The sequence below is a fragment of the Sinocyclocheilus anshuiensis genome, unplaced genomic scaffold, assembly GCF_001515605.1.
Source record: "Sinocyclocheilus anshuiensis isolate Anshui unplaced genomic scaffold, SAMN03320099.WGS_v1.1 scaffold412, whole genome shotgun sequence".
NCBI classification, from domain to species: Eukaryota; Metazoa; Chordata; class Actinopteri; order Cypriniformes; family Cyprinidae; genus Sinocyclocheilus; species Sinocyclocheilus anshuiensis.
Window position 1 is genome coordinate 1101107 of NW_015558661.1, and position 26927 is coordinate 1128033.

The 26927-nt window shown below is 37.8% G+C and overlaps 1 protein-coding gene across 3 annotated transcripts; it reads left to right on the forward strand.

The window, feature by feature from the left end:
* Positions 1-854: 854 nt before the first annotated feature.
* Positions 855-25227, forward strand: rictorb (RPTOR independent companion of MTOR, complex 2b). Of its 3 annotated transcripts, XM_016477340.1 has the most exons (39): positions 855-934; positions 1061-1108; positions 3491-3588; positions 6240-6304; positions 7118-7249; positions 7583-7646; positions 8690-8816; positions 8906-9075; positions 9383-9450; positions 9558-9625; positions 9865-9947; positions 10610-10697; positions 10810-10900; positions 11026-11092; positions 11387-11467; positions 11548-11648; positions 11757-11922; positions 12002-12103; positions 12767-12813; positions 12896-13031; positions 13212-13411; positions 13501-13627; positions 13775-13939; positions 14215-14291; positions 14691-14769; positions 14933-15042; positions 15136-15223; positions 15310-15402; positions 15664-15770; positions 16381-16649; positions 17608-18643; positions 19119-19190; positions 19776-19953; positions 20835-20919; positions 21025-21228; positions 21413-21565; positions 21684-21807; positions 22019-22157; positions 22437-25227. In XM_016477340.1, exons 1-39 carry the CDS (start codon positions 865-867, stop codon positions 22509-22511), a joined length of 5253 nt encoding a protein of 1750 aa, XP_016332826.1. In that variant the 5' UTR covers positions 855-864; the 3' UTR covers positions 22512-25227. The 3 variants fall into 3 exon arrangements, with proteins under 3 accessions (XP_016332826.1, XP_016332828.1, XP_016332827.1); XM_016477342.1 differs by lacking the exon at positions 21413-21565; XM_016477341.1 differs by lacking the exon at positions 19119-19190.
* The last annotated feature ends 1700 nt before the right edge of the window (positions 25228-26927 follow it).

The following is a 26927-nucleotide window of genomic DNA, read 5'->3' on the forward strand; positions in this document are numbered from 1 at the left end:
TTTCAAAACTAAAACATTTAAATGAAAACAAAAATATAAAGCTAAAAACAATTCAAAAATATTAAAAGAACAAAAGGTATGAGTATAATAATGATTCTAACATAACACTAAGCCAAACACCAAAAAAACAACTACATATGTGTATGTACAGCCACACACATATACATATACATGTACATATATATAAATACATTAAATATATATATATATTATTTCATTTCCATTTTGTATGTTGAAGTACTGAAATAACTCAAATTAAATAAAAGTAAAACTTAATAAAAAGCCTATATAGACATAATAAAAAAAAACTAATAAAATGACAACATTACTACAACTGTAACTAAAACTAAAATAGATAACTAATACAAATCAAAGTACATTAGTTCATCAGTAATCCTAAAAAAAGAACACCGAGGCAAACACAACTGACAAGGTACGCGATACAGTACGAGACCAAACGCCATTAAAATTAAAATTGTAATTTTGTCATATAAAATTATATATTATATTAACATTGCTATCTAAGTGTTTCACTAATGTTAATAGTGTCCCTGGATAGGTTAATGTACAGCTAAACCTAAGGGGTCATTTATACAGAAGAAGAAAAAAACTATTGAAAAACATCAAAGGTAGCTATATCCAAATCACACCTCTTATAGCTCATTTGCATTGGTTGGCACTTTTTAATTAATTTTCCATTAGTATCATAATTGCTTTATGCATTGTGTATAAAAAATGAATTAAATAATTTATTACTTTGCAGTTTTATTTATGATCCAGTCAGTCGGACATGTAGAAGTGCAGACAACAGTCTGCTCAAAAGCCCGGTTCTCGCGATATTCCTCGAGGTTTCCGGTGTTGTGAATGTGTGTCTGGCTGCTAAAGATGGCGGTCAGCATCCGAGGCCGTCCTATCCGAAGTATACGGATGCGAGGTGAGATTAAGCTTACTCTGCTCGGCTGACTAACAGATCCGTCAGGATAATACGATGCAGTCTTCATCAGCTACACCTGCCCCAAGCGTGCCTTTCTCAATGTCTTATTTTATCTTACATATACAGGTCGGAATGACAGTGGGGAGGAAAATGTACCTCTCGATCTCACAAGAGGTAAGTCAGATGAACCTAGTGAACTCCCTACCTAGACAGCATTTCTGGGCATCGTAGGCTTGTTTGGAATGTCAGCCTCGCGGGTGCCAAACCCACCTATGATGCCCCAAAATGCTTGCTGCACTTGGTTTTGTGACACAGACTTAAACTAAGGCAACATGTAACATGTAGATCCGTACACATAATATGCTCTTGTATGTAAGTATACAATACTTAAAAACAGAGAAAAACATATGATGTTAAAGGTGTCGAATGCTTTTTAGTATTATGTAATGGTTGCATGAAATATGTATCTCTTCAGTCCAGCATTGCAGGACTGTAGGGTCCAAAGGGTGTAACGTTAGGGACCAAAACAACAGTCTGTTGCAGCAAGAAATCATGTAAAATTAACTTTTTTTTGTTTTTTTGTAGTACCATTTTATTTTCATCTTTTTCAATAAATAATGTCAGCTGACGTTCAATTTAATGCAGTTATACTTATAAATTAATTCGGTTTTTTATTTTATTTTTATTGGATAAGACTTTTCATTTGGGAACATTAGTTAACATGACTAGCAATGAGAAAAAAAAACTATTGAAGCATTTATTATTCTTAGTTAATGTTAATTTTAACTTTTGCTAATACTTTATTTTAAAAAACTATCTATTAATGTTGCATTTTTGTAATTTATAATGCAGTTATAGCCTATTTTTAATAAATAACAAAGATGAATAAACACTAACAAATGTATTGCTTATAACAAAGATATAGCTAAATGTTTATTTAATGCATTAACTTGTTAGCTAACTAAAGAGACTTTAGTTGAGTTCGTTGTCAAGATTTACCATTTATTGTAGTAATGCTATCGAATTATTTTTTATGTATCTGCTGTTATAGAAAGCATGATTAGACTCATTGCTTTTCATTCAGCAATGAGATTCATCATCCTGTTAAGTTTTTGGTCTGTCAAACATCCCTGGGATTGACTCTATATAGATCACGATCACCGTACAGCTCAACAAACAATTCAAAATCTTAACTGAAAATGTCACAATTCATTGTGTACATATTGATTCTTATTTATTTTTGTTCTGTGCACAAGACCAGAATTTTTATTTAGTAATAAGGTTGCTGTTAAAGTTGCCTGTCTTGTGGGCTGAACACAAAATCCTTGACAAACAAGTGTGAATTCAGGCGGTTCTTAACACCTGCGATCATAAAAAGGGTTTTACTTGCATATTCTTTGCTGTTTTGTTCCATATTGTAATGGATTTATTTATATGCATTGTTAACTGTATTGCTAAATACACCAAAATATGCTAAATGTAGCTTTGGTATTGTTTGTCATTTAGTGTCTGTGGAGGGAAAGTAGCTCATTAGCTGTTGCAGGGTCATGATTGTGTGCTGTCATTGCTGATAGGTTAACCTTGAGGCTGTTTTTCCTGTATGACCTCTGTGTGGATGGCCTTTTCTGGATGAAGTTGTTAGTGTTAAACTGGCTAGATCTTGTAACTTGAGTCAGAAAAGCTTGCCCTTGGTTTCCTGAGCTCAGATAGTATTAATCCAGTACTTGTATTCCAGTCATGAATTCCTGCTAAGACGCACCATTAAAAAGTTTAGGGTCAATAAAAAAAAGTAACACTGTGATACAAAATACAACAAAACACTGATATTGTGAAATATTATTACAATTTAAAATAACCTTTTCTGTATTAATATATATTTTTTTTAAGTATTTTATTCCTGAGATGGCACAGCTGAATTTTGAATTTTCAGCAGTAATTTCTACAGATTTCAGTGTCACAATTTAAAAAAAGAAAGAAAAAAAAAACATCTTATTGACCCCAAATCTTTGAATGGCAGACTACCTGTATTTAGACAAGACCTGAGCTTCACTGTTTTTGGTCCCATATGAAAGTCTGTGGAATATTTGTGGATTTTGTTTTGTTTTGGTACAGATGACTGAACATGTATCCTGTGTGACTGCTGGGGGAAATAAGTCATAAAGAGTGCTGTGTTTGTAGTATCTTTGAGTGTCTGTATTTTATGCTAGCTGGTTTTGCACAATATTAAGCAGTAATGTTCATTTTATTGTACTACTTTATGAGAGGAGCAAATACCTTTTTCCTACAATTATTAAGTAATTTGTTAAGTGAGATGATGTCAGGAAGTCCCACTGTGTCTAGCAAAAACACTCTGCTTTTGTGTGCTTACTAATTTAACTGATCTGTGCTTGATTTCATCCCATAAAGCACTTCGCTGCTTTTTGTGGTTGTAGCACAACAGTAATGGAAATGGTTCAGTTACTTATGTCACGCTGTTACTGGGAGAACATTATATCTTTGTTTTCCCATCCCTGTTTCTCTGATGACTTCACACCTCTTCAATCATTTTTCTTCCAGACCCCTCTGAGAACATGCGAGAGATCCTCCAGAATGTGGCCAAACAGCAAGGAGTCTCGAATATGCGCAAACTTGGCCACCTGAACAACTTCATCAAGGTTTGTCATCTCAAGAGTGGACCAGGGAATGCAGGAATCAGTGTTGTTTAGTCTTATCAAAACATTTTCTTGCTGATACTGCAGGACAAGCCCTGAAGAGATACATATATGACTAGTTTTAGGTTGTCTGAACGTTTAGTGCACTTTCGATAAGGGATCTGTCATCTTTTACTGAACCTCATATCATTCCAAACCTGTAAGAGAGTTCTGTGGAACACAGAAGATATATGATGAATGTTGGTAACTAAACGGTTTTGTTTCCCATTGACTTGCATAGTATGAACAAAAAATACAGTGAAAAACTGAAACTGTTTAGTTACCAACATTCTTTAAAATATCTTCTTTATTTTTCCACAGAAAAAAGAAACTCACATGTTTGGAAAGACATGAGGGTGAGTAAATGATGACAGAAGTTTAATTTTTAGGGGAGTCAAAATTCCCTGAATAATTAAGGCCAGACACAACATTTTTGTTGAACAAAAACAGCTGGTAAAAATGTTAAAGCTATTTGATATATTTAGTGCTGGGTGATATACAGGTTCAAACAGTATACCGGTTTGAATTACGCACACGGTATACATTTTTTAAAAAACCGGCATATCGGTACAAGTGGCTAAGCAACGTAGACAGAGTAGTGAATTGAGAAGAGCAGGGTTGCCAGGTTTTCACAACAAAACCCGCCCAATTGCTATTTTTTTTTTGTTCCGCAGACGTTTTCCTCTTGTTTTTTTTTATCCGCCATCTGTATCTTTCTGTCGTCGCTCGGCTAATGTCCGTTCTGTGCACTGAGCGTTCTCTCGTCCCCATCATGAGTAGACACGCCCCTTACTGCTGATTGGCTACAAGTTTGTTTTTGGTACTCAGCCCGACTCAGTTTTCTAAAGCGTTTTTGAAAAAATACATACCCCACCTTTAACTGGGCAAATAAACCAACTGTAAACGACCTTTAACAGAAGCCAGAGATGCTGAAGACGAAAGCAAAGAGGAGAAAATACTGTAGCATTCACAATGCGCGAAATATTGGAAGAAAATCATAAATAAGCTACTGAATTGGGGTGGGGGTTTGTATGAATGTACATGTATCTCTGAGGAGAACTGACTGTCTTCAGAAAAGTTTGGTATTTTCTTTTCACCTTACCGCCATAATAATGCATATTAGTGTAGTATTGAAAAATACAGCACTGCTTTGTTTACAGCAGTAACCAAGGAAACGTTGTATGGCCATAAGTTCCATAAGCACCACCTGCTGTAAGAGAGTGAATTTGCATTTTCATTCAGTTCGTTTGCGATTTTTGTTTCGTGCAGATGTTTTATGTGGCATAATTTCACAAAGCAAAGGTCAGACCATTCTGTTTTTGCTTTAAATTTTGAAATCATACAATCTAATTGACTTTAAAAACTTTGAATATTATATGTAGAATGTTTGTTTGGATTCATGATTAAAATGCAGTGGTTCTGTAACTGTTTCATACATTCTCATTCATATGAGCACAGTCGGGGAAAAACCATGATAAACCGTGAAACCACCAGAATCCTAGAAAAACCTAGATCTAATGAAATTAACTACTAATCAACTAGTTGGTTGTTGAAAAAAAAAAATAGTTCAAAATCCTGCCTATCCCTAATGCATTGCAGCCTGCTGAATCTTGTACATCTGTTTGGTATTACAACACAGGAGTCCTACATGTGAATACTTACATTTACATTTAGTCATTTTGCAGACGTTTTGCATTTTGCAGACGACTTACCAGTGTTTGGTAAAATGGAGTAAACAGAGTACTTAATGGTTTCCGTCAGTCGAGGACTGAGGGCATTTCTGCCCCACACTTACAGGATCTGGCCTAAAATAAAAGCATCTGGGCAGACCTAAGGAATTAACCCAAGCTCAGATGCTCTCAAAGTACTGAAGTGCTGCTGAATCTGGATCAGTTTTGCATTTTAACACAAACAGGGTAAGGGCGGCAGTGCAAATGTAATCTTTTCCAGATCGTCTAAGTTCAATCTTCTGATGCCTGCCAGCTGCCACAGAACCAGCACAAGATTGAAGGTGTAAGGCTGAGGATATGTGCATGCTTTGTGGTTCACAGCCAAAGCGAGTTGCATATGTGCTTGCCAGTCTAATGGCTTTAAAAAGAGATGGAAACTCTTCTGATGGCACTGTGGCATTGCTATTACTATTACCAGTATAGAAAATGTAAAAATGCAGTTCACTTCATGTGATTTCATTTTGTAGAGTCTTTTATTTTGTTTCTAGTTGACTTCACAGGTGGCACTGACCGTAGAAAAAAGGGCAAACTCCGCTTTTTTTTCTCTATGTATTTGATAACCTTAACTGGAAATCATAACTGGTCCATATTTACCAATTCAGATGAAGAATTATCAGTTTGCTGACAGCATTGTCATATTTCAGCAGTCCCTTTCAGTCTAACAGGTTTTGTCAAGTCAACCATGCCGAGAAGTGTATAAATCACCTGAGGATGAGAAAAACATACCCTCCAACTCTTTGAATATGGGCGTGTTTTTTTGTTCCGTGTGAAATACACTGCAGTGTTCCAGCAGTACTTTGAGTATTTGAATACAAGTAGATTCATCAATGTCTCTACTTGTTGCCAAGTAAAATAAATAAGTGCTTGTTTATGTCTCCAATACAGCTGCTCTGCAATGTCGGGCACTCCGAGGAAAAGTTTGGCTTTACCTATGAAGAAATGATCATATGGTGAGTCATAGAGCAAAAAAAAGCACGGTTGAAGCAAATGTGTTTTGATCATCTCATCTGAGTGTTTCTTTTTTCTTCAGTTATTTTATTTAAATTTATATAATTATATATATTTTAATTCAGTAAGATGCATAAAAGTGACAGTAAAGTAATTTTTATATTACAAAATATTATTTCAAATAAATGCTATTCTTTTTTTTTTTTTTATGTTTATCAAAGAATCCTGGAAAGGAAAGCCATCACAGTTTTCACAAAATAATATAAAAATAAGCAGCACTACTGTTTTCAACATTGGTAATAACAAATGTTTTAAGTACCAGATCAGCATATTAGAAAGATTTCTGAAGGATCAATGTGACACTGAAGACTGGCTGCTTGAAAATTCAGCATTCTCATCACAGGAATCACAGGAACATTTTAAAACATATTCAAATAGAAAAGAGTTATTTTAAATTGTAATAGTGTTTCAGAATATTATAATTTGTACTTTAAAGAATGCAGCATTGATGAGTGTAAGAGACTTCTTTTTAAAAACAACTTTTGAACAGTAGTGTATAAAATAGAATCTATTTGTTGTTTTTTCTAGTAAACGTTCCCATGTGCAATTAATCATTATATTTGTTTTCATAATTTTTAAATGAAATGAAACGACTTTGTCCACCTCTGAAATGACTTATCTTGTTTTATGTCTGAGCAGAAAAAAAGATCTAAAACATTATTTTTCATTGAATGTCCTGTTTTATTTTGAATTATGTGACATTACTTAAGTTAAATGATTCATGTCTCATGTTGTCTTTTCTGTTTCTTTCACAGCCTCAGGTTGGCGTTGCTCAATGAGGCTAAGGAAGTGCGGGCGGCTGGTTTGCGTGCTCTCCGCTACCTCATCCGAGACAGTAATATCCTTCAGAAAGTGCTCCGGCTCCAGGTGGATTACCTGATTGCCAGGTCTGTGTGACATGTTTTCATAGTAATGTATGCAGGTCAGTCATTTTAGCAGTTTAGTTCTGAGCTAGGGATTGTGGGATAAAGGCTAACTGCTTCCATCAGAAACAAGACTTGATGTTAATTCATGGTGAGTTGTGGATCATCTCGTGTTAGTATCTGACAGAGAGAGGAGGAGTGTTCATGTGAAGAGCTAGTCAAATCCAGTTAAGGTCATTTTGAAGTGGTGGTACTGTAAGGATGTGCTACTTCCTCTGTTCTGTCTGAACACCCAAGTCCGATCTTGGATTGGACTGGTTCACATAATGTTGATTAATGTGACCTTTTGACCTGTAGGTGCATTGACATCCAGCAGAGTAATGAAGTGGAACGCACACAAGCACTCAGACTGGTGAGAAAGGTGAGATGTGAACACTTCCTTCTGTTTTGTTGTGTTCATTCAATAATGAAAACAATCACAGGAGTCCTGTTAAAAAATCAAAGGGGTCATATGATGCGATTTCAAGTTTTCCTTTCTCTTTGGAGTTTTTCAGACGAATCCAGTCGGAGTTATATAAAAAATTGTTCTGGCTATTCCAAGCTCTATCATTGCAGTCAGTGGGTGTTGCAGTGCTTCAGTCCAAAAGAAGTGAAATAAAAAGCGCCTATCCATAAAAAAATGTCTCACACGGCTCCGGGGGGTGAACAAAGGCCTCCTGTAGCGAATCGATGCGTTTTTGTAAGAAAAATAACCATATTTAAAACCTAATAATCAATTTAATCTAGCTTGCGCTCACTGTTGTAAACGGAAGCAGTTCCGGGCGGATGACGTATGAGGTCGGCTTTTGACCAAATAAATAAAAAGCTATGATAAAAACTGGCACCAGAATTATTATTTTGAATTTTTCCATTAAATTTATTCTTTATACTTATAGATTTAATTTGATTGTATAGTGTAACACAGTTCGTAGTCACGGGAAGAAGGAGGCGGGAACCGGCGAACATTTAACACTTTAATAAAATAAACAAACACAAAACGAAAGTAAAGCGGCAGCCCTTCGCGGACGACTGCCGCACACCAAACACAAAATAAAGTCCAGGCCTGGTCCTCCCTCGTCCAACACTGTCGTCACTCCTCCCTTTTATCCTTCCGGAGCTCCTCCGTGAGACTTGAGACCGGTGAGTGGTGCAGGTGTCGCTCATTATCAATTACTCCACCTTCCTCGCTCCGTTCCCACGGCTCTCGGCCACGCCCCCACTCGTCACATATAGTTTATTTTACGTTTCTGCCCTGCATAGTAGAATCTCATTCTGTTATTACATGTTGCACTCGAATAAAATGAACTCCGCAATAAACCATTATGTCCTCACAATGTACACTGGTCCATTTCTTGAACAATGTTCAGTGTTCTTTTTGTCATGGATGGAAGTGTCGGTATAAGTGTTTTTACAATGATTTTCCAGATGATCACTGTGAACGCCCTGCTCTTCCCAAACTCAATCACAAACTCCCTTATTGCTGTGGGTAATGATGGACCGCAGGAGCGGGACCGAATGGTTCGTGCCTGCATCGCCATTATCTGTGAACTTGGTAGGTTTGCAGACTGATCAGTGAACTGTAACGTATCAATCTGTGAATGTGTACATTGACCACATAAATGTCCATGTTTGTGTGTGCAGCACTGGAGAACCCAGAGATTGTGGCCAAGAGGGGTGGTCTCAGCACCATCCTGAAGAATGTAATCGACTGTCAGCTCAATCGCATCAACGAGGCTCTGATGACGACCATCCTACACCTGCTCAATCACCCACATACACGGCAATACGTTCGCTCTGACGTGGAGCTCGAGGTATGGATCTGTCTTCAACAATTAACCCATCAGAAATTTTATTATTTCATATTCCATCAGTTTTAATTTATTTTCATTTAAAACATTTTTTTTTATAAAACAAATAATTTAATTAATGTTATTATAAATAATTAAATTAATTAAATAATATTGCTGCAATTTTATTTTATTATTCCTTTAGTCCTGTTAGTTTGTCTTTAATTCAACCTTACATTTTATATTACTATGTGACATTTATGTTTTATGCAAATTTGGTAAAAACTATTTTACAAGGTGTTTAGTAAAGTTTTACTTACTTTTTTTTCAGCAAATCCTGGCACCTTACACAGACTTTCACTACAGACACAATCCAGACACAGCAGAGGGTCAACTCAAGTGAGTGTGCTGCTTTAAGGACTTTCAAAGTAGATTTTGCCATTGGTGACACAAGCATGCAACTTTTATATGCTGCATGTATGGATTTGTGGTATTTCTTTCTACAGAGAAGACAGGGAGGCTCGATTTCTGGCCAGTAAGATGTCAATTGTTGCTTCCCTTCGCTCTTGGTCAGGTAAGCAATGCTGCTTAAATTCTGTGGAAAACTGTGAAGCTTTCTCTGGAATCCTTGTAGTCTCAGATTTCAGTCAATGCTTAAGGTTGATTGTGTAACTTTGCATATCTTAAGATGATGCATCTAAAAAGAAAATGTTTGCATGAATATTGTAATGCATCATGCATCTTTTAAATGGAATTTCCTCATGAGTGCACTTCTCAGACCAAACCTGTTGTTTTGTCCCACTGTACCTCCAGGCATCATTAATCTCTGCAAATCAGGCAACTCTGGAATCCAGTCTCTCATTGGTTTGCTGTGTATACCAAATATGGAAGTGAGGGTATGGTTAAAGGATATAATTAGAAAGCTTGCAGAACACATAGTATGCAAATCAAGCAACCAGTTCTTTTCATTTCAAAAGCTACAACACTAAGTTTGGTACATATTTTTAAAACATTACTAGTTGTGTATTTAATGTTTACAGTTTATATATGTAATAGCTGTTATGTTAAGTCCATAAAGTGTGGAGAAAGTTATTTTATTATTGAATTATTGCAGATTTGCAGGAAATTCAGAAATTTGCAATGAGTCCACACATTTTGTTTAACCTATTATTTACACAAATGCTTAGTGTTCTTAGAATGCATACAAAATATTGAGATTAATTAATGATATAAAAAAAGTTAGATTATTTCATGAGATTAATCACAGTTAAATATTTGAATGGCCTATGTTTTATAATAAATATAATCATACTAATTAAAATGTAAATATATTTAAATTAATAATTTAAAATTGTTTAAATAAATAATTAGTATATACAATAATATTATTGGTATATAATGATAAAATTAATTTAAAAAAACAAGCCCTAAATATTATACAATGAGATACAATATAATATACTGTGGTGAATTGTACATATTCACCACAGTGATTACTGAGTCAGTGCTCAAGCCTCATTATGAGGTACATCATCACACTCTGTCACTCTCTTCTCAGCGAGGTCTTCTGGAGGTGATGTATGATATATTCAGACTCCCTGTTCCCGTGGTGACACAAGATTTTATAGAAGCTCTTCTCAGTGTGGGTGAGTGCGACCGCTGTCTGCTTGCACCGATTAACATATTAATTTCCAGACATCTACCACATCAGAAGTCAACTCACATTGACAGGAACAATGTCCTCTGTCCCTTTTCCAGACCCCAGTAGGTTTCAGGACAGTTGGAGACTGTCAGATGGCTTTGTAGCCTCAGAAGCAAAAATAATTCTTCCACATAGGGCACGGTCCAGGTAAGAGCATTTGCTGAGCTTAATTAACCCTGAAACTGAGCTAAGTAGTGAAGCCTCAGCAGATCAGCCTTGAATGCATTTAGCTCCAAAGTCTTGACGTGTGTTTGTGTTCTTTGTCCACCCAGACCAGATTTGATGGATAACTATCTCGCCTTGCTACTTTGTGCATTCATTCACAGTGGACTTTTAGAGGTAATTTACCATTTTAAAATTGTGATTCACCATCATCTTTTCGAACAGTTCTTGAAGAAAAGAAGCTGTGGTTGATTTTTTTTTTATTCACCCTTGTGTTGTTTCAAACCCATATACGACTTAATTTCTTACATGGGTCACAAAAGGAGATATTTTGAAGAATGTTCATGCTGCTCTTTTCTATGCAATGAAGCATATACAGACTGTCAAGCTCCAAAAAGGACAAAAAAACCTGGAAAGTAGTCCATGTTACACTCTATTGACTTCTGAAGCCATAATGTTGTTTATTTTCAGGGCCTGGTTGAAGTGATCACTAGCAGTGATGATAGTGTTTCAGTGCGTGCAACCATCCTTTTAGGAGAACTCCTGCATATGGTATTATATTCGAATTACTGCAACAGAAAATACAGCTTAATCTTGTACTATATCTCATATAACCTTCATTTTATTTTCAGGCCAACACCATTCTTCCCCACTCCCATAGTCACCACCTGCACTGCCTGCCCACTCTTATGAACATGGCTGCTTCTTTCGACATTCCTCAGGAGAAAAGACTGTGAGTTGCTGTCTTGTCCTACATAGCTGTCAACACAAATAGCACAGTGTCAAAGCTAAGTGATTATTTCTGTGATTTAATGGAGCTCTGTTCGGTTGTGTTTTGTAGACGGGCAAGTGCTGCAGTCAATTACTTGAAGCGATTTCATGAGAAGAAGAAGCGAGGCCCCAAACCCGATAGTCTTTACTTGGACCACATTATTCGCAAATCGCTGGCTGCTCATTACTGTCGGGACCAGCACCTTAGGCCCCAGAGGGACATTTTTGTCATTAAGGTATGAGCTGGTGACTGGGGAAAGCATTTCTTGGACGTTTCAGCTTGGATGTGATCTGCATTTTTGTTGTGTTTTTTAGGACACTGAGGAGGCCCTGATGATGAACCTCAGAGACAGTCAGATTCTCAGTCATAAACAGAATTTGGAATGGAACTGGGTCCTAATTAGTACCATACTCAAGGTATGAGGTCTCATCCTGCTATTTTTTTAAATGCACAATGTCACAGCCATGAACCACACTTTGCTAAAAGTGTACGCCATCGTTCAAATGTTTGGGGTCGGTAAGATTTTTTGTTTTTCAAGTCTTTTATGCTCACCAAGGCTACATTGATGAAAAATACAGTAAAAACTATATTATTTAGAAATACGATTACAATTTAAAATAACTTTTTAGCTTTTTTATTATATTTTAAAATGTTTTTTTTTTTCTTGTGATGACAAAGCTTCAGCTTTCAGCTTCAGAAATCATTCTAATATGCTGATTAGGTGCTTAAGAAACATTTCCTTTTATCAATGTTGAAAACGGTTGCATTAAACTGCTTACTATTTGTGTGGAAACCATGATTTGAAATTTATCTGAAGTAGATTTTTTTTGTAACTATGTAAAAGTCTTTACTATCATTTAATGCATCCTTAATCAATAAAAGTATACATTTCTTTCATTTTTGTTTTTTTTTTTACTTCAAAATTTTGAACACAAGTGTATGTCGGGTGAACATTATATTTAGACATTTTTTGGACTTTAGCATGCAATAAAGCACCAATCACATTTTCTTTAAATGTAAAAATCTAGTTACAATGTGCAGTGTGGTATCTCTTCTAATTTGGTTTTTAATTGTTTCAGTGGCCAAATGCTAACCTTCGGAACAACAAAGAGGAACAGATGCACAAGTAAGCCGAGTTGGGTTTCTTATTCTTCTTAATACTTTTTGTCACCCATTCATTGGTGTAAGTCCTACACTTTCTTTCTCAGGTTTGTACGAAGGCTGCTGTTCTTCTACAAGCCTAGCAGCAAGCTGTATGCTAGCCTGGAGCTGGACCACAGCAAGGCCAGGCAATTAACGGCGGTGGGCTGTCAGTTCATTGAGTTTCTGCTGGAGTCAGATGAGGTGAGAAGAAACAATGTTAAACAACTCAGCCTATGATTTATCGCCCATTATTTTCTCACTGTCATGTGGCTCCAAACCTGTATAACTTTCTTCCATTTTCCAGTTTCTCAAAGTGTGTTTCACAGAAGAAAGAACGACATGATAGTTGACACAATTTTTAGGTATTTTCTGTCTTCTCAGGATGGCCAGGTGTTTCTTGAAGACCTGGTGAAGGACATTGTCCAGTGGCTGTCCTCATCCTCTGGCCTGAAACCAGACCGTAGTCTGCAGAGCAACGGCCTCCTCACAACTCTCAGCCAGCACTACTTCCTCTTCCTCGGCACTCTCTCTGCCCACCCGCAGGGTGTTAAGATGCTTGAGAAGTGCAGCGTCTTCCAGTGGTTAGTCTAGGACTTCGCAGGAATGATATGGAGATACACAATATATTGGTATCTTCTAATATTAGCCTTTTTTCTCATTGTTTTGACAGCCTGCTGAACCTGTGCTCCTTGAAGAACCAGGACCATCTTCTGAAGCTGATTGTTTCCACACTGGACTACAGCCGGGATGGCTTGGCACGAATCATCCTCTCCAAGATCCTCACTGCTGCCACTGACGTAAGAAACAGGCCTACTACCCTTTGACCCTGTTTACCTTAATGCCATACACTTCGACCTAGCCTTGCTTAGCAAAGCATGCTGGTAAGAGCATTCCCCTATGCTAACAGATTTCTAGTATAGCTCTTGAATGTTATTTTGGCACAGAACTGCAGGCTGTACGCCACCAAGCATCTGCGGGTACTACTTCGAGCTAACGTGGAGTTCTTCAGCAATTGGGGTATTGAACTGCTGGTGACTCAGCTACACGACCGCAACAAGGCCGTCTCGGTGGAGGCTTTGGACATACTGGATGAGGCCTGTGAAGACAAGGTGAAGTCAGAAAACACATAAGGGCAAAAGGGAGGATGTTACTGACATTGAGAAGTTTAACTTGGCAGAAAGTCATGTTATTTAACTGAGCTTGGTCTAGGTAATATAACAAAACGTGTTGATGTTGGAGGCACTTGTGAATTGACTATGCTGTGCCAGTGTAGCTCTGTTCCAGGAATTTGTCATGGAGATCTGTAAACAGCCAGAATCTAGGTCAAAATTGACAGTTATATCGTGGCTTGTGAATACATGTCTAATTACATGACTTATCTTAGGCAAACCTACACGCTCTGATTCAGATGAAGCCAGCGCTAACTCACCTTGGAGACAAGGGTGTGCTGTTGCTGCTACGGTAAAGCTCAGATATTCCCTGTATAACTACTAAGGTGCACTACATATTTCTTCCTCGTAGTAATTTTCAGCATCATTACTCCAGTAGTGTCATGTGATCCTTCGGAAATCAATCTAATATGCTGATTTGGTGCTCGAGACACATTTCTTAACATTATTATCAACATTGAAAACAGTTGTGCTGCTTTTTATTTTTGTATTTTTTTTTTTTTCAGGATTCCTTGATGAATGTAACATTCAAAAGAACAGCATTCATTTGAAATATAAATATTTTGTAACTTTTAAAGCTCATGCTGTGTATAAATATGGATATTTTGTATAAATTGCTTAACTGACTTGCAGTAAAGTTGAAAAGGGTCTTATTTGCATAAGAAACAGCTCCTTTTCCATCCATTTCCAGGTTTTTGTCCATTCCAAAGGGGTTCTCCTATCTAAATGAAAGGGGATATGTCACTAAACAACTAGAAAAATGGCAGAAGGTAATGTATTTTACTATAATTCTAAACTGTTGAAAGTGTTTTAGATCGTTTACAGTATATACGTACATCAATAACATGTATTCTGCATGTTTGTATTTATTATTTTTCTGTAGTACTTGAATTGCTGTACCCATTCTGTCCAATTACTTTTGTTCCCCTGTAGGAATGCAACCTCAAGTATGTGGACCTCATAGAGGAACAGCTAAATGAAGCACTCACTACTTACCGTAAACCAGTGGATGGAGATAACTATGTGCGACGGAGCAACCAAAGGTTTTCCGTGGAAACTTTATCCTTTAGCCTGTATTATGATTTGGAAGGAAGTCGTCCATAACTTTTTCCGTGTCTAAAATCTTTTTCTTACAGGTTACAAAGACCAAATGTTTTTCTTCCTGTGCATTTGTATGGGCAGCTTGTACATGATAAGACAGGCTGTCATTTGCTGGAATCTCAGGTGTGTGTTTTAAAATCACTTACTGTATGACAGGCCCTGATGGTGATGCATTTCTTCATATAATGCTTCTTTTCTGTCTCTAACAGAATGTAGTTTCAGACCTGAGCTACACCGTGCGCTGCCCAGTGCTGGACAAATGGGATGGCATTAAACAGCTTAAAGCTGCTCTTTGGGCCCTGGTGAGTTGCTGCTGTGTGTGTGTTTGTGTGGGTGGGTGGGTTTATTGTTTATAAGGACACAATGTATAATGAAATGGGTATTACATAGTGAACTTGGTTTATAAGGACACTTCCTGTGTCCTACACTTCCTGATTTTAGAATTTGTCTTGCGAGGCTAAGACATGTTGAAGAAGTTTTCATACTATCTTTGTGGTAATAATTATCAGAAGCATTAATAATATTATTATTAACTATAAACTATTTACTCTGCTTGCTTCAAGGGAAACATTGGCACGTCTAACTGGGGACTGAATCTGCTACAGGAAGAGAATGTAATTCCAGATATCGTCGCTCTTGCCCATGACTGTGAGGTTCTGTCTATTAGAGGGTATGTGCTCTTGATTTCAGAATCAACCTGGCTGCATATGGCCAAAAATTTTAAAATTTAGATATGGCATTTAAGTCAAATGCACAAATTAGGATTCCGGTGGGTAGTGCACTTGTTCACTACCCACCGGCGCTCATTTCAGCTAAATGTTTAGAAGATTTAAATCTTTTTTTTTTTTTTTTTTAATTTTGTGACTGTAACAGAAAAGATATCTGAAGTTATAATGCTAACATACAAAATAGCCAATGATTTTTTCTTTTTTAGAAAATGTATGGTTCCAGTTATCACAAATAAAATGACAAAAATAAGACACTTGCATTGCAACATTTACTGGTTTCTATTGCACAGAGATATTGCACAACTTGCCCAACTGGGTGACCAGACATGAGGTGACTGAAAGCTAATGGTGAACCCCTCTAAACACTTCCATAGTTTCAAAATGACTTTCTCAGAAACCGTTTTTTTCTGTGAATTGCGTCATACCTCTCCCCCCTACCCCGCCTATTTGGCAATCTTGCATTCTTTCTTTTTTTATATATACGCTGATCTTTGCTGTCTTTTTGTTGCATTTTTTGCCTCTCGCAATTTTTGCCTTTTTCCCCTCTCTCAGGACATGTCTTTATGTTCTGGGACTCATTTCTAAAACTAAGCAGGGATGTGAGCTTCTCAAACTGCATGGTTGGGATGCAGTTAGGCACAATCGCAGACAGCTATGGCCTGTGGTGCCGGATGAGGTGGAGCAGAGCCAGAACCTACAGCAGCAGCAGCAACAACAGCAGCAACCCCTCATCCACCTGTCCTCAGCACCCAGCACCCTCAGTCTGAACTCTGAGTCCACCAGCTCTAGACATAACAGCGAGAGTGACTCCACTCAGCCTAGTGAGTGCTGCTCCCATCTACTCATACATGACTAATGGCCCACAGTACAACACTGTGGTTTAGGGTGGAGGTCCTTCTTACCACCTTTCAGATCTTCTTATATGAAGCATAGCCATCTCATATTTATCAATATTAGCTTAGAATCTGACTGCATTTTACTGCTGTGAAGGTGTCTTCAACATGGTTTCATTTTTAGATTTCAGTCTTTATTTCAACTACTGTATATTAATAGATCAAGATGATTTAATGCACCAAAACAGTATAGCAAATAGCACAAATGGTGCTTATCTAGCACCACAAATGCTTAGTGATCTTTTGTTCTACAAAATTTAAAGGTGCTTTTTCCTTCCCGTTCTTGTATTAGGGTTGTGTAATTGGTGTTGTGTAATTTCTTCCACATGCAATTTGATATTGAAAAAAGACTAGACTTGTAGACCCTTTTAGTCAGCTTTTGGCTGAATTTATCTGACAACCTGGCCTAGACTGACTGTGAGTGATGTGAAATGTTATCTATTTATAAATGATCTTTTGAATTTTGGAGTGATTGACTTCAAATAGTTAGAAATATCTTTAAAGCCATTCCCAGACTTATAAGCGTCAACAAATTAGCACTTTGTTTTCAATTGCACCTCTTGATGTGCCAGATTCAGCTATAAAAAGGTATCTTTCTTAATGGAATGGTTGGGCTTACATTTATATAGAGAGGTGTTTCAGACATGGCTTAGGACGAGTCATGAATCATTATCTACCCACTGACTGGTTTTAGATGACTAAGCACAGTCAGTTATCCTGACTTGAATAAAAACTGGAAAGGGGGAAAAGTTTAGGCTTTTCTTGACCCACACTTTAAAACAAACCACACACTGTTTTTCTGCACACACTATGAAAATGTAATCTAGTGGTAACTCTCAAAACAATCTAAAAGTAAAATTGCCAAAATGCCTTGCTTCCTTTTCAGGCATGTACATCCTGGATGATGACAAGTTAGAAAACTCTGAACTTTCAGAGGACCAGCCACTGTACTTCAGGCCCAAACTCCTAAAGGACCGCAGCCCCTTCACCATACTAGCCTCCAGTAGACTTGTCCGAAACCGCTTCCTCATCTCGCTCTCTGGAAAAAAACTCCGTAGTACCAGTGACCCCAAAGGCACTGGTAGCAGCAGTAAACTCCATGGTGAGCCCACGTTAGGAGGCCTAAGGAGGATACGCACAGTTACAGAGCCCTCTATATTCTCTCAAGTTCAGGGAGATGTTTTTAGTCCTGTATTTACTGACGGACATCTGCCGAAAAGCCCAAGCGTTAGTCTGGATACCTCTTTTGTAGGCAGCAAGACTTCGGAAACTCAGGGCAGCACATCTAGTATTGGGGAGCCGGAGGTACATCTGAACAAAGCTGCAGAACGGAGCTCGGGAGTTGGAGACGCCCACCGAGAGCAGACCAGTCGGGAAAGGCTGGCCGGCGATGGCTCAACCTCTGGGGGCGGGGCTCAGTTTAAAAGTCGCAGCCAGAGTTTCAACACAGACACGACCACTAGTGGTATCAGCTCCATGAGCTCCAGCCCATCCAAAGAGACGGTGGGTGGCGTGGACTCTTCCACCATCGACACTGACTGTGTTAGCCTCAATACGGTCATTAGCACTCAAACTGTCAAAACACTTCACTCTCTCACGCCCCAGTCCAACCACCTTCCCCTGTCCAAATCTAACTCGGTACTGCTGATGCCACCGGGTTCTTCTCATACTTTGCCACGCAGGGCTCAGTCCCTTAAATCGCCTTCGGTCACGACCATTTCAAGCCTGACAGACTGTAGCTTCATGTACACCAGCCCTCGGGATGCACTGGGATACGCTACCCTCAAACGACTACAGCAGCAGCGCATTCACCCCTCCCTTTCCCATAGCGAGGCACTTGCCTCGCCTGCCAAAGACGTGCTCTTCACCGATGCCATCACTATGAAAACTGGCAGCCTGGACTCCAGACTCACACCACGCAGGTAAAGCAGATGGACCAACAGATGGTGCGAAACTCTTCCCTTTTCTGTCATTGTCACCCTTCTTTTACTGTTTCTTTCATATTAGATTTTACACTTACACCAATTATCACACAGCATTCGCAGAATGCATCCACATTTATCGTCCTTCTCCAAAGTTTTCAAAATGTCTTGACTCAGAAAAGTCACTTTCTCAGAAGTGTCATTAGGAGTTAAGACATTACAGAGGAAGTCGTGCTTCTTTAGACTTCCTTTAATATTGTTCCTTTTTGTGATGTGGCTGTTAAAGTTATCAGCCTGATAGGATCATAATATTATCAATTCGAGAAATATCATTGTTAATCAGACAAGAAATGAGCACTAGAGTTCCCCATTAGTGTTACCATCCACATAATATGAAAATGACACCCCTAAAAGTCCCTTAGGAAGCACTGCTCCCTAAGAAATAATGTGGTGTGTTTCTGATGGTCCCTCTCAGGTATACTAAAAAGCGCTTCAGATGTCTGGGCCAAGGTTCGAGCAGGCCCCAACGCAGATCTCTGCTGCCACGGTGCGTGGACCATCCCTAGGGTTAACGTTCCCCTTTTTCAGTCTGAACGTCCACTTCAGTGCATTTTTACAATACAAAAACCTTGGCCTTCTTGGCTTCTTTTTCGTCGTACTTTGCCACCCTTTTTCATTTCTCATTAGCGCTCCCACAGCCCATACCTTAACCTGATACTCTTCAACCATGACTCCTTGAAATTACCTCCCCACAGTAGGAGAAAGTAAACTCTCCTCATTCCTCATTGATTGTATGTAGTTCTAAAAAGACTTTCTAACCATGCCCTGTCTCCATTGTCACAGAACTCCTTCAAGTAGTTTACTGATGTGAACGGACTGAAACTGATTCCTGTACTTGCATGATGCAGCTAATGACAAAAAGCTGCTCATTCTGAAATGTGAATACGCTTCACCAGCCTGTTCCCACATTGACAAACCTACCAATCATCTGCTAGCAAGACTACAGTAATGCAGTATCATCACAAGTAGTTTCCAAAATGTCCAAACCTCTTTTCTTGCTGTATTCTCTCTCCCAATGTTGTCCATCTTCCAAACGCTTCTCTCTGATCTCTTCCCATCTGTATGAGTACAGGTTTCTCAAGGCTTTGAGTTTTGCATCTCTGGATAAGGAGGATCTTCTGAGCCCTATCAGTCAAACCTCCCTTCAGCGCTCCTCCTCAGTGCGTTCAATGCTGTCCAGTGCCACATATGGCAACTCCGATGACTATATTGGCCTTGCACTGCCAATGAACATCAACAGCATGTTCCAGGTTACTAACTACTCTATGATCCTGGTTATACCTGGTACTAACATCCATCTCTGGTGATCTGATCCCAGTTTGTCTATCAGGGCAGATTGCTCTTCATACATGGCATTAAATATAGGATAGTTCACCCAAAGATGAAAATTCTGTCTTTAATTAGTCACCCTTGTGTCTTTCCAAACCCATAAGACCTTTGTTCATCTTCGGAACACAAATTAAGATATTTTTTATGAAATCTGAGAGCTTTCTGACCCTGCATAGACAGCAATGCAACTGGAACTTTCAAGGCCCAGAAAGGTAGTAAAATAATTTATTTTATTTTTTTTCAACAATTTCTTCTCTTCCATGTCAGTCTGTGTTCAGTCATGATTCTCTTGTGAATGCGCGTCAAAGACACGAAAGAGAAGACATTGTTGAATATAGTCGGTATTTTTGTTTTCTTTGCGCACAAAAAGTATTCTCATAGCTTCATAACATTACGGTTGAACAACTGATGTCACATGGATTATTTTAACAATGTCCTAACTACATTTCTGGGCCTTTAATGTGTCAGTTCTGTTGCTGTCTATGCAGGGTAAGAAAGCTCTTGGATTTCTTCAAAAATATCTTAATCTGTGTTCCGAAGATGAACCAACATCTTACGGGTTTGGAACGACATGAGGGTCAGTAATTAATGACAGAATTTAAGCCTTTAACATGCCAATTAAATATGTCTTGGTCAAACTGTCTCAAGGAGAGGTCTGCATGTTCAAGTGTATGGTCACCGCTTCCAAAAGGGATAGGATTATCCAAAAAGCATGTCAGTACCAAGTATAAACAGGCATTACAAACATACCCTCTAAATTTGTGTCTGAAACTTGACTTTCTTGTATTTGGTTGCTAACTAGATTAAAGACATACCATACTTCCAGAAGAGGACAAGTCCACCGTCAGAGGACCGATCAGCAAAGTTCTTCTCGGGAGATGCAGATGGTAAAGACTGGCATGGTTGTGTTGTTTAATCAGCTCTGTATACTATTCCCATTGCATTAGTGCCTCGCTAATCTTTCAGTATTCTGAATGCTGTTCTTTCCTCAGGTTCCAGTGAAGGATCTAGGCATTCTGTTCTGCGATCTCAGCTTAGTATCACAGAGCTGATTGCGGTGAGCCGTTCAGACCAGCACCAGCTGCTGGGTGCGGAGGAGACCGGCCTGCAGGAGCACAATGAGGACAACTGTCTTTACTGTGCAGGGCTCTACGTGCTTGGATGCAATTTAAACACTCCCACACAAAACCGCACAGGTAAGCTACACGTTTATCCAAATGAATATAGGTAAAAGGTGACATCACTTTGACCAGATGTCCCTAAAAAGCTGTGAGGATGCATGCAATATTTAAATTATGGTCAACTAGTTACCGTATATTAGAACATCATTAGTTAATTTGAGTTTCCTCGTGTTCTTACACACCCTAAATTCCGTTTTAGACTATCCCGATGCTCCATTCTCGGAATGGTGCAATCAGTCCTTACACAACCTGGACGTCATGCCTCAGTCTAAGTACTCAGGTGTGTCTGGCTGCAGTGATGCTGTCTCTCAGGGCTCTGGTGGCAGCATACGCAGCACCGAGCTTGTTCTTGGTGAGGAATTCTTCAGCCTGGCAAAAGTCCGATTGGAAAATTCAGGCAATTCTCAAGGGTTTTGTTTCATACAGTTTCATTGTTAATTGTATGCCTGTGCATGCTGTCTTTCTGCCAGGGGTGACAAATATTCCAGAGGATGCTCCAGCCTGCCGTGTTCTTCTGAGGAAGGAGGTGCTTCGGCTGGTCATCAACCTGAGCTCCTCAGTGGGGACAAAAGGGAATGAAACCGGACTCCTCACGTAAGGAGACAATTCATCCACAATGATTTCAGTTTAACAAATTAATTTTTCAACAGAGGTTTCACTGAACTCTTTGGCTGAACATTGTTTGATCCTTTTAATGAGGCAGAATAAAGTGAAATGGGGAAAATGGATGGAAAAGTGAAGCTTAGTATAGAGAGGATTTTTTTTTCTTCCATGTTTTCTTTCATTGTAACTTGTTACCTTGCAGAATCAAGGAAAAGTTTCCTTATGCGTTTGATGACATCTGCCTATATTCCGAAGTTTCATACTTGTTGGCGCATTGCATGTTCAGACTGGCTTCACGACGCTTCATTCAGGAGCTCTTTCAAGATGTTCAGTTCATTCCGGTAATATGAAACTTTTCTCTCAGTAGCCCAAATCCAAACAGAACTGTTTTTCTGCAACTAATCTGTGTTTTTACAATCTAGATTGCACCAGAACTCAGATTTTCTTTGTGTAAAAAAATATTTTATTGGTGATATCCCTTATAAATTGTTTTTCAGTTCTGGATTTAAACTGGGTTAATTTCTATGCCACTAGTATAAATTAACAGAACTGCTAAATAATGATTGTTTTTATTACTTTTTCATTACTAAGCATACATGTCGTAATCTTTTTATTTGTAGATGTACGAGGAGGCTGAGAGCATTCTGTCAATGCCCAAGAAGTCTACCACAGTATATCTTCCATCAGAACCGTGATCATCCTCTAAGTGTTTTTCACACTATTCTCTTCCCCGATGCAGCAATTATGGATCTCTTTCTTGGCCTGACCATGCGACTAAGATGAATACGCAATAAGAGACTAGGGCTATGGAACAGACATAGGTGGATTGAGAGAGTCACCGGGAACATTTCCACAGAAAGAGAAAAGGCGGTACGTTAAGAGAACAAACTCTTTTTACCTGAACAAATACTCTACACGGAAGCTCTGTGGACATCTACAGTGTAACCAAATAATCCTTGTAAACTGAACGGAAAGTGAAACATGCAAATATTTGATCTGTGAGTCAATACGAATTGTATTTCAAATGCAAGCAAGCAAAATCTTTCAAGACTGTCTAGGGAGATGATTAACTTCCATTTTTTTTTTTAAAGGCCTAGGGGTATGATTGCACGTAACAAAATCATTTTTTCCTTGAGTGGATCCCTCAACACTACAACATTCCAGCTGTTTTCTTTGGATTTCTCTATTACTAATTTTGGTTGTTTCAAATATTAAATAGCTTTCGCAACCACGCCAAGCAAACACTCTTAGTCCTGGTGTGATTTGCTTTGTAAGACAATCATCATTAAGTAATAATAATAGTCAGCAACTGCTAGTTTTTTTCTTCCGCTTTTGTACCCGACTCATAAAAGGGTCTTTTGTGCTTATTGATTTTTATCTTGACGTAGCACATAGCAATCCCTGAGTAAATGTATGTGCGTGTATTTGATGGTGTTGTTACACAATAATGCAATAGCGACTGTATTGTATTAATGTGTAACTTTGTTAACTGACTTATGAAACGTCATCCAAAAAGATATTTATTTATTTATTCACTTATTTATTGTTTGGTCCAAGCAGCTCCTCTGTCCCTTTCACTTTGTTTTAGCCTATTAGCTAGGATAACTGGCTGTGTATTATTTATGTCTGACAGTCAGTGTTCGTGTAGACAACGGGCTTCAAAAGAGGAAGTTAAAGTGCATTTCATCACTGCCATTTTGCAGTTTTACTCTTCTCTGTTTTAAGTCATTTTAGAGATTATAACTAACCCATAGAAAGTTTTCTCTTTCTGTAGAGAAAATCATTAATTATTGAAGCATTAATAAAACCAAGATTCGCCAAACATATTTCACAATATTTGTATATGAGAATACCTTTTGTACTTTATTCTCTCTTTCGGATTGCTAATAATGCTTTTTTTTTTACCTGAATGTGGTCAGGAGATTTTGAATGGGCAAAAAACATATTGGGTTAAAGTAAGGTTAAACTGACAAGACATGATTGAGAACGATCCTTAATATATGACATGTTCTGCTTAAATTCAACTGACCGTCATTCGTAAACTACTACGCTTTATCATTGTCAATATTTATAAGAGCAATTCTCAGTATTTCACATACCCAGTATGGTTTAATGATTTCGAAATGTCGTCAGGGTCAGGATAAATCTAGTTTAACATTGCATAAAAAAAAACATTACCTAAAATGGTTAGATCCCACTTTGTAAGTGTAAATTTGAGGTTCGTTTGAATTATTTCTATGCAATGTGCCTGTTAATTTTGTATGCACAAATGACTTGTTATTGAAGATAAGACGATCACTTCATTTTCTTGGCTGGACCATTTATATTATTTAGGCAGCTTTAATTATTTTTGCCTTTTTTGTATTCGCTTTAACCCTGACTTTTAGAATTAATGAATTTGCCCTTTTTTCTTGTTTTATTTATTATAGGAACTAATAAATCTGCCTTTGCCTGCCTTGGGTTTTGAATTAAGCATCAGGTTTCAACTTCCATTATTTTTTCTATTGTAAAAACTGAGTCTGATATGGCCAGCAATAATACTAGTTGTTGTTACAGTATTTCCTTTTAGGCTTCTGGGGAAATTTTTAAGTGCATGTGCATTCTAACCCCTATCTGCAGTATAATGGATAGGGAAAAAAGAAATATGGGAACTGTCCAAGAGCAACAGATAATGTTTGGGATGGTACATATGATGCAGCCTTTTTTAGTATATGCTGGCTGGACATTGAACAATAATTAAGCCTCTTATAAAATATTCTTATTGAACAAAATAAATCTGGAATCTGCCCCTAATATTTTCAGAAGTGTTCTTGAATAAATAAGTCATTAGAGTGTGTGGTGAAAATATCCCAGATATATATGTTAAATCATGTTTTATTATTTTCTTGCTTCCATTTTTCACTAGGGGTTATGTGCAACCCATGACCGAAAGCCATTGTCAAATTGTTTTAAAATAATTTTTGAAATGATAAAAAATGTATTGGTGTTTTTAAAACCTTAGAAATAATAACGAGCGCCAATTATCGCAGAGTTAATTGTATTTGTGGAACAAATTCCAAGTATTTTAAAGGGGTTGTTTTCTCCATCACCATTAATGCTAAGAGTGTAAAGGAAATGCATATATTTTTAATGTACATTTGTTCATTGTTCAACCAACTTTTTTTCTTTTCTTTTAAGTGCACTCATGATTTTGCAGAGCACTGTATGAAATATAAGCACCATTTAATAATGAAATTTCAGAGACTGATGCAAGAAGTGTTATTTATATTGTTCCCGAAGAGAAAAAGCATCAAACTGTTGTACATACTTAAAACGTGTCTTTAATTGTATAATTTAATGTGTTTTGGGGGGCATTAGCTGTGGGCCTTGAGAATCTAATGAAAGGGATGCGTCCGTGATAAAATCAAATAAACCTCAATTTCCTTGACTCATTTCTCAAGTGTTTCATTGTTGTTTGGAAAAGATTTATCTGTTCAAATCAGAAAGACATTCTGCCCAGAGGGGCTACTGTGGGACCAGCCCGAGCCAGTTGCGCGAGCAAGAATTCCACAGAAACACTTCCGCTGCTTTCCACAGAACAGTCAGTCATCATTGTATACTATAGCTACAATCCCCTCCCTTGCGTGTTTGTTTTCTTTTGCATATTTTGTCCGATACGATACTGCCTTCATCTAACGTTACTAACATGACTTTAGTATTCTCATCTCTTATATAACAGTTTACCTAATGTAGATCCATATTGAGTTCTCCAGTCAGCGATGACAGTGTGAAATTGTCCAGTATAATCCACATTCCTTTCTTACTTCCTACTGAGCCCTCATCTTATAATGAGTACTGTACGCAGGAAAATATAGATATTAGCCTAAAATCTTCGAGATGGCGACGGGGAATAGTTTGAACGTGCTGCCATTATCACAGCGGTTAATTAACTTGTTAATCTTGATTCCCTTTCCAGTGATTATCTCGTAACTTCCCGCACGCGCTCACGCACGCACGCTTCCACTGAGATCCTCCCACTTCACGTTCTCCCACTCCTGCCGCTACTGAGAGCGTAGTTCAGAGAACTGAGAGTGAACTTTGTGTTCTAAAACTCAGCTCTGACAACTTTTACATTTTTAGCTTTGAACGAAAATAATGTAAGGAAAACCTTACAGCTGATTCTTCTTGAGGCTTTAAGGCTGCGAACACTTTACACAGGTGGGTGTTTGTTCTCGTCATTCTTTTCAATTTGAATGAAAGGCATTGTGTAATGTTGGTGTTCTTAGTAACACGAATTCTATAATATGACTTGTTGACGTTAACTAGCTGGATGTGTTTTGTGGCATACTTTATTTTCGATACGGTTCAAAAGGAGAGATGAGCAGTGCGTAGCCTATGTCTTTGCCTCACTTAGGTCTATTTGATAATTCTATTTTATTAGATAATGTATATTCATTAGTTATGTGCCATAATCCATTCTTTAAAATAATACAATTTTAGTAAAATAATTGTTTGTAAAATACGACTTGTAAAATATTTCCTTTTCAAATTAAAAAGCAGACACATGGTCCTGACATCATCTGTAAAGAATTATTACTTTGCATGTCCTATGAGTAATATATCTTCACACACACCACACACACACACACACACACACACACACACACACACACACAGAGACAGACAGTCACACAGACAGTCATTTAGCAACTGAAGAGATGTTCTGAACAATTGAACTCTCAACCGAGTACAAAAAATGAAACTATTAAACCATACATATTGTGTTGCGAAATAGACATGGAGTACATATGGTGTAAAATTATCCAGGTGAGAAAGCAAAATATATAAAGGATATACAAAATGTCATCCACAATGTTCCGTCATATTAAGTGATCTCTAAAATGACAGCACTTAAAATGAATGTGTGTCTTGATGTAAAAAAATAATGCTTTCTATTGTCAGTAATATTCATTGGTACTCTTGGTTAAATATACTGGATCAGCATTTGATGTTTTGGACATGCATTTGTTTAGACCTAAGTATGTTCAGTCACCATCTGTGGTCTTTACTGTTTACTCATTTTCATAGCCGCAGATCATAAATGATGATAGTCTTATCTACAACAGACTTCA

What these genes read in the sequence shown, in the direction of transcription:
- rictorb (XM_016477340.1), top strand. Translation starts at nt 865, where the DNA reads ATGTGTGTCTGGCTGCTAAAGATGGCGGTCAGCATCCGAGGCCGTCCT. An exon ending in CCACATAGGGCACGGTCCAG is followed by an intron (nt 10,901 to 11,025) that starts GTAAGAGCATTT and finishes TTGTCCACCCAG; the next exon opens with ACCAGATTTGATGGATAACT. An exon ending in TCCAGACTCACACCACGCAG is followed by an intron (nt 18,644 to 19,118) that starts GTAAAGCAGATG and finishes GGTCCCTCTCAG; the next exon opens with GTATACTAAAAAGCGCTTCA.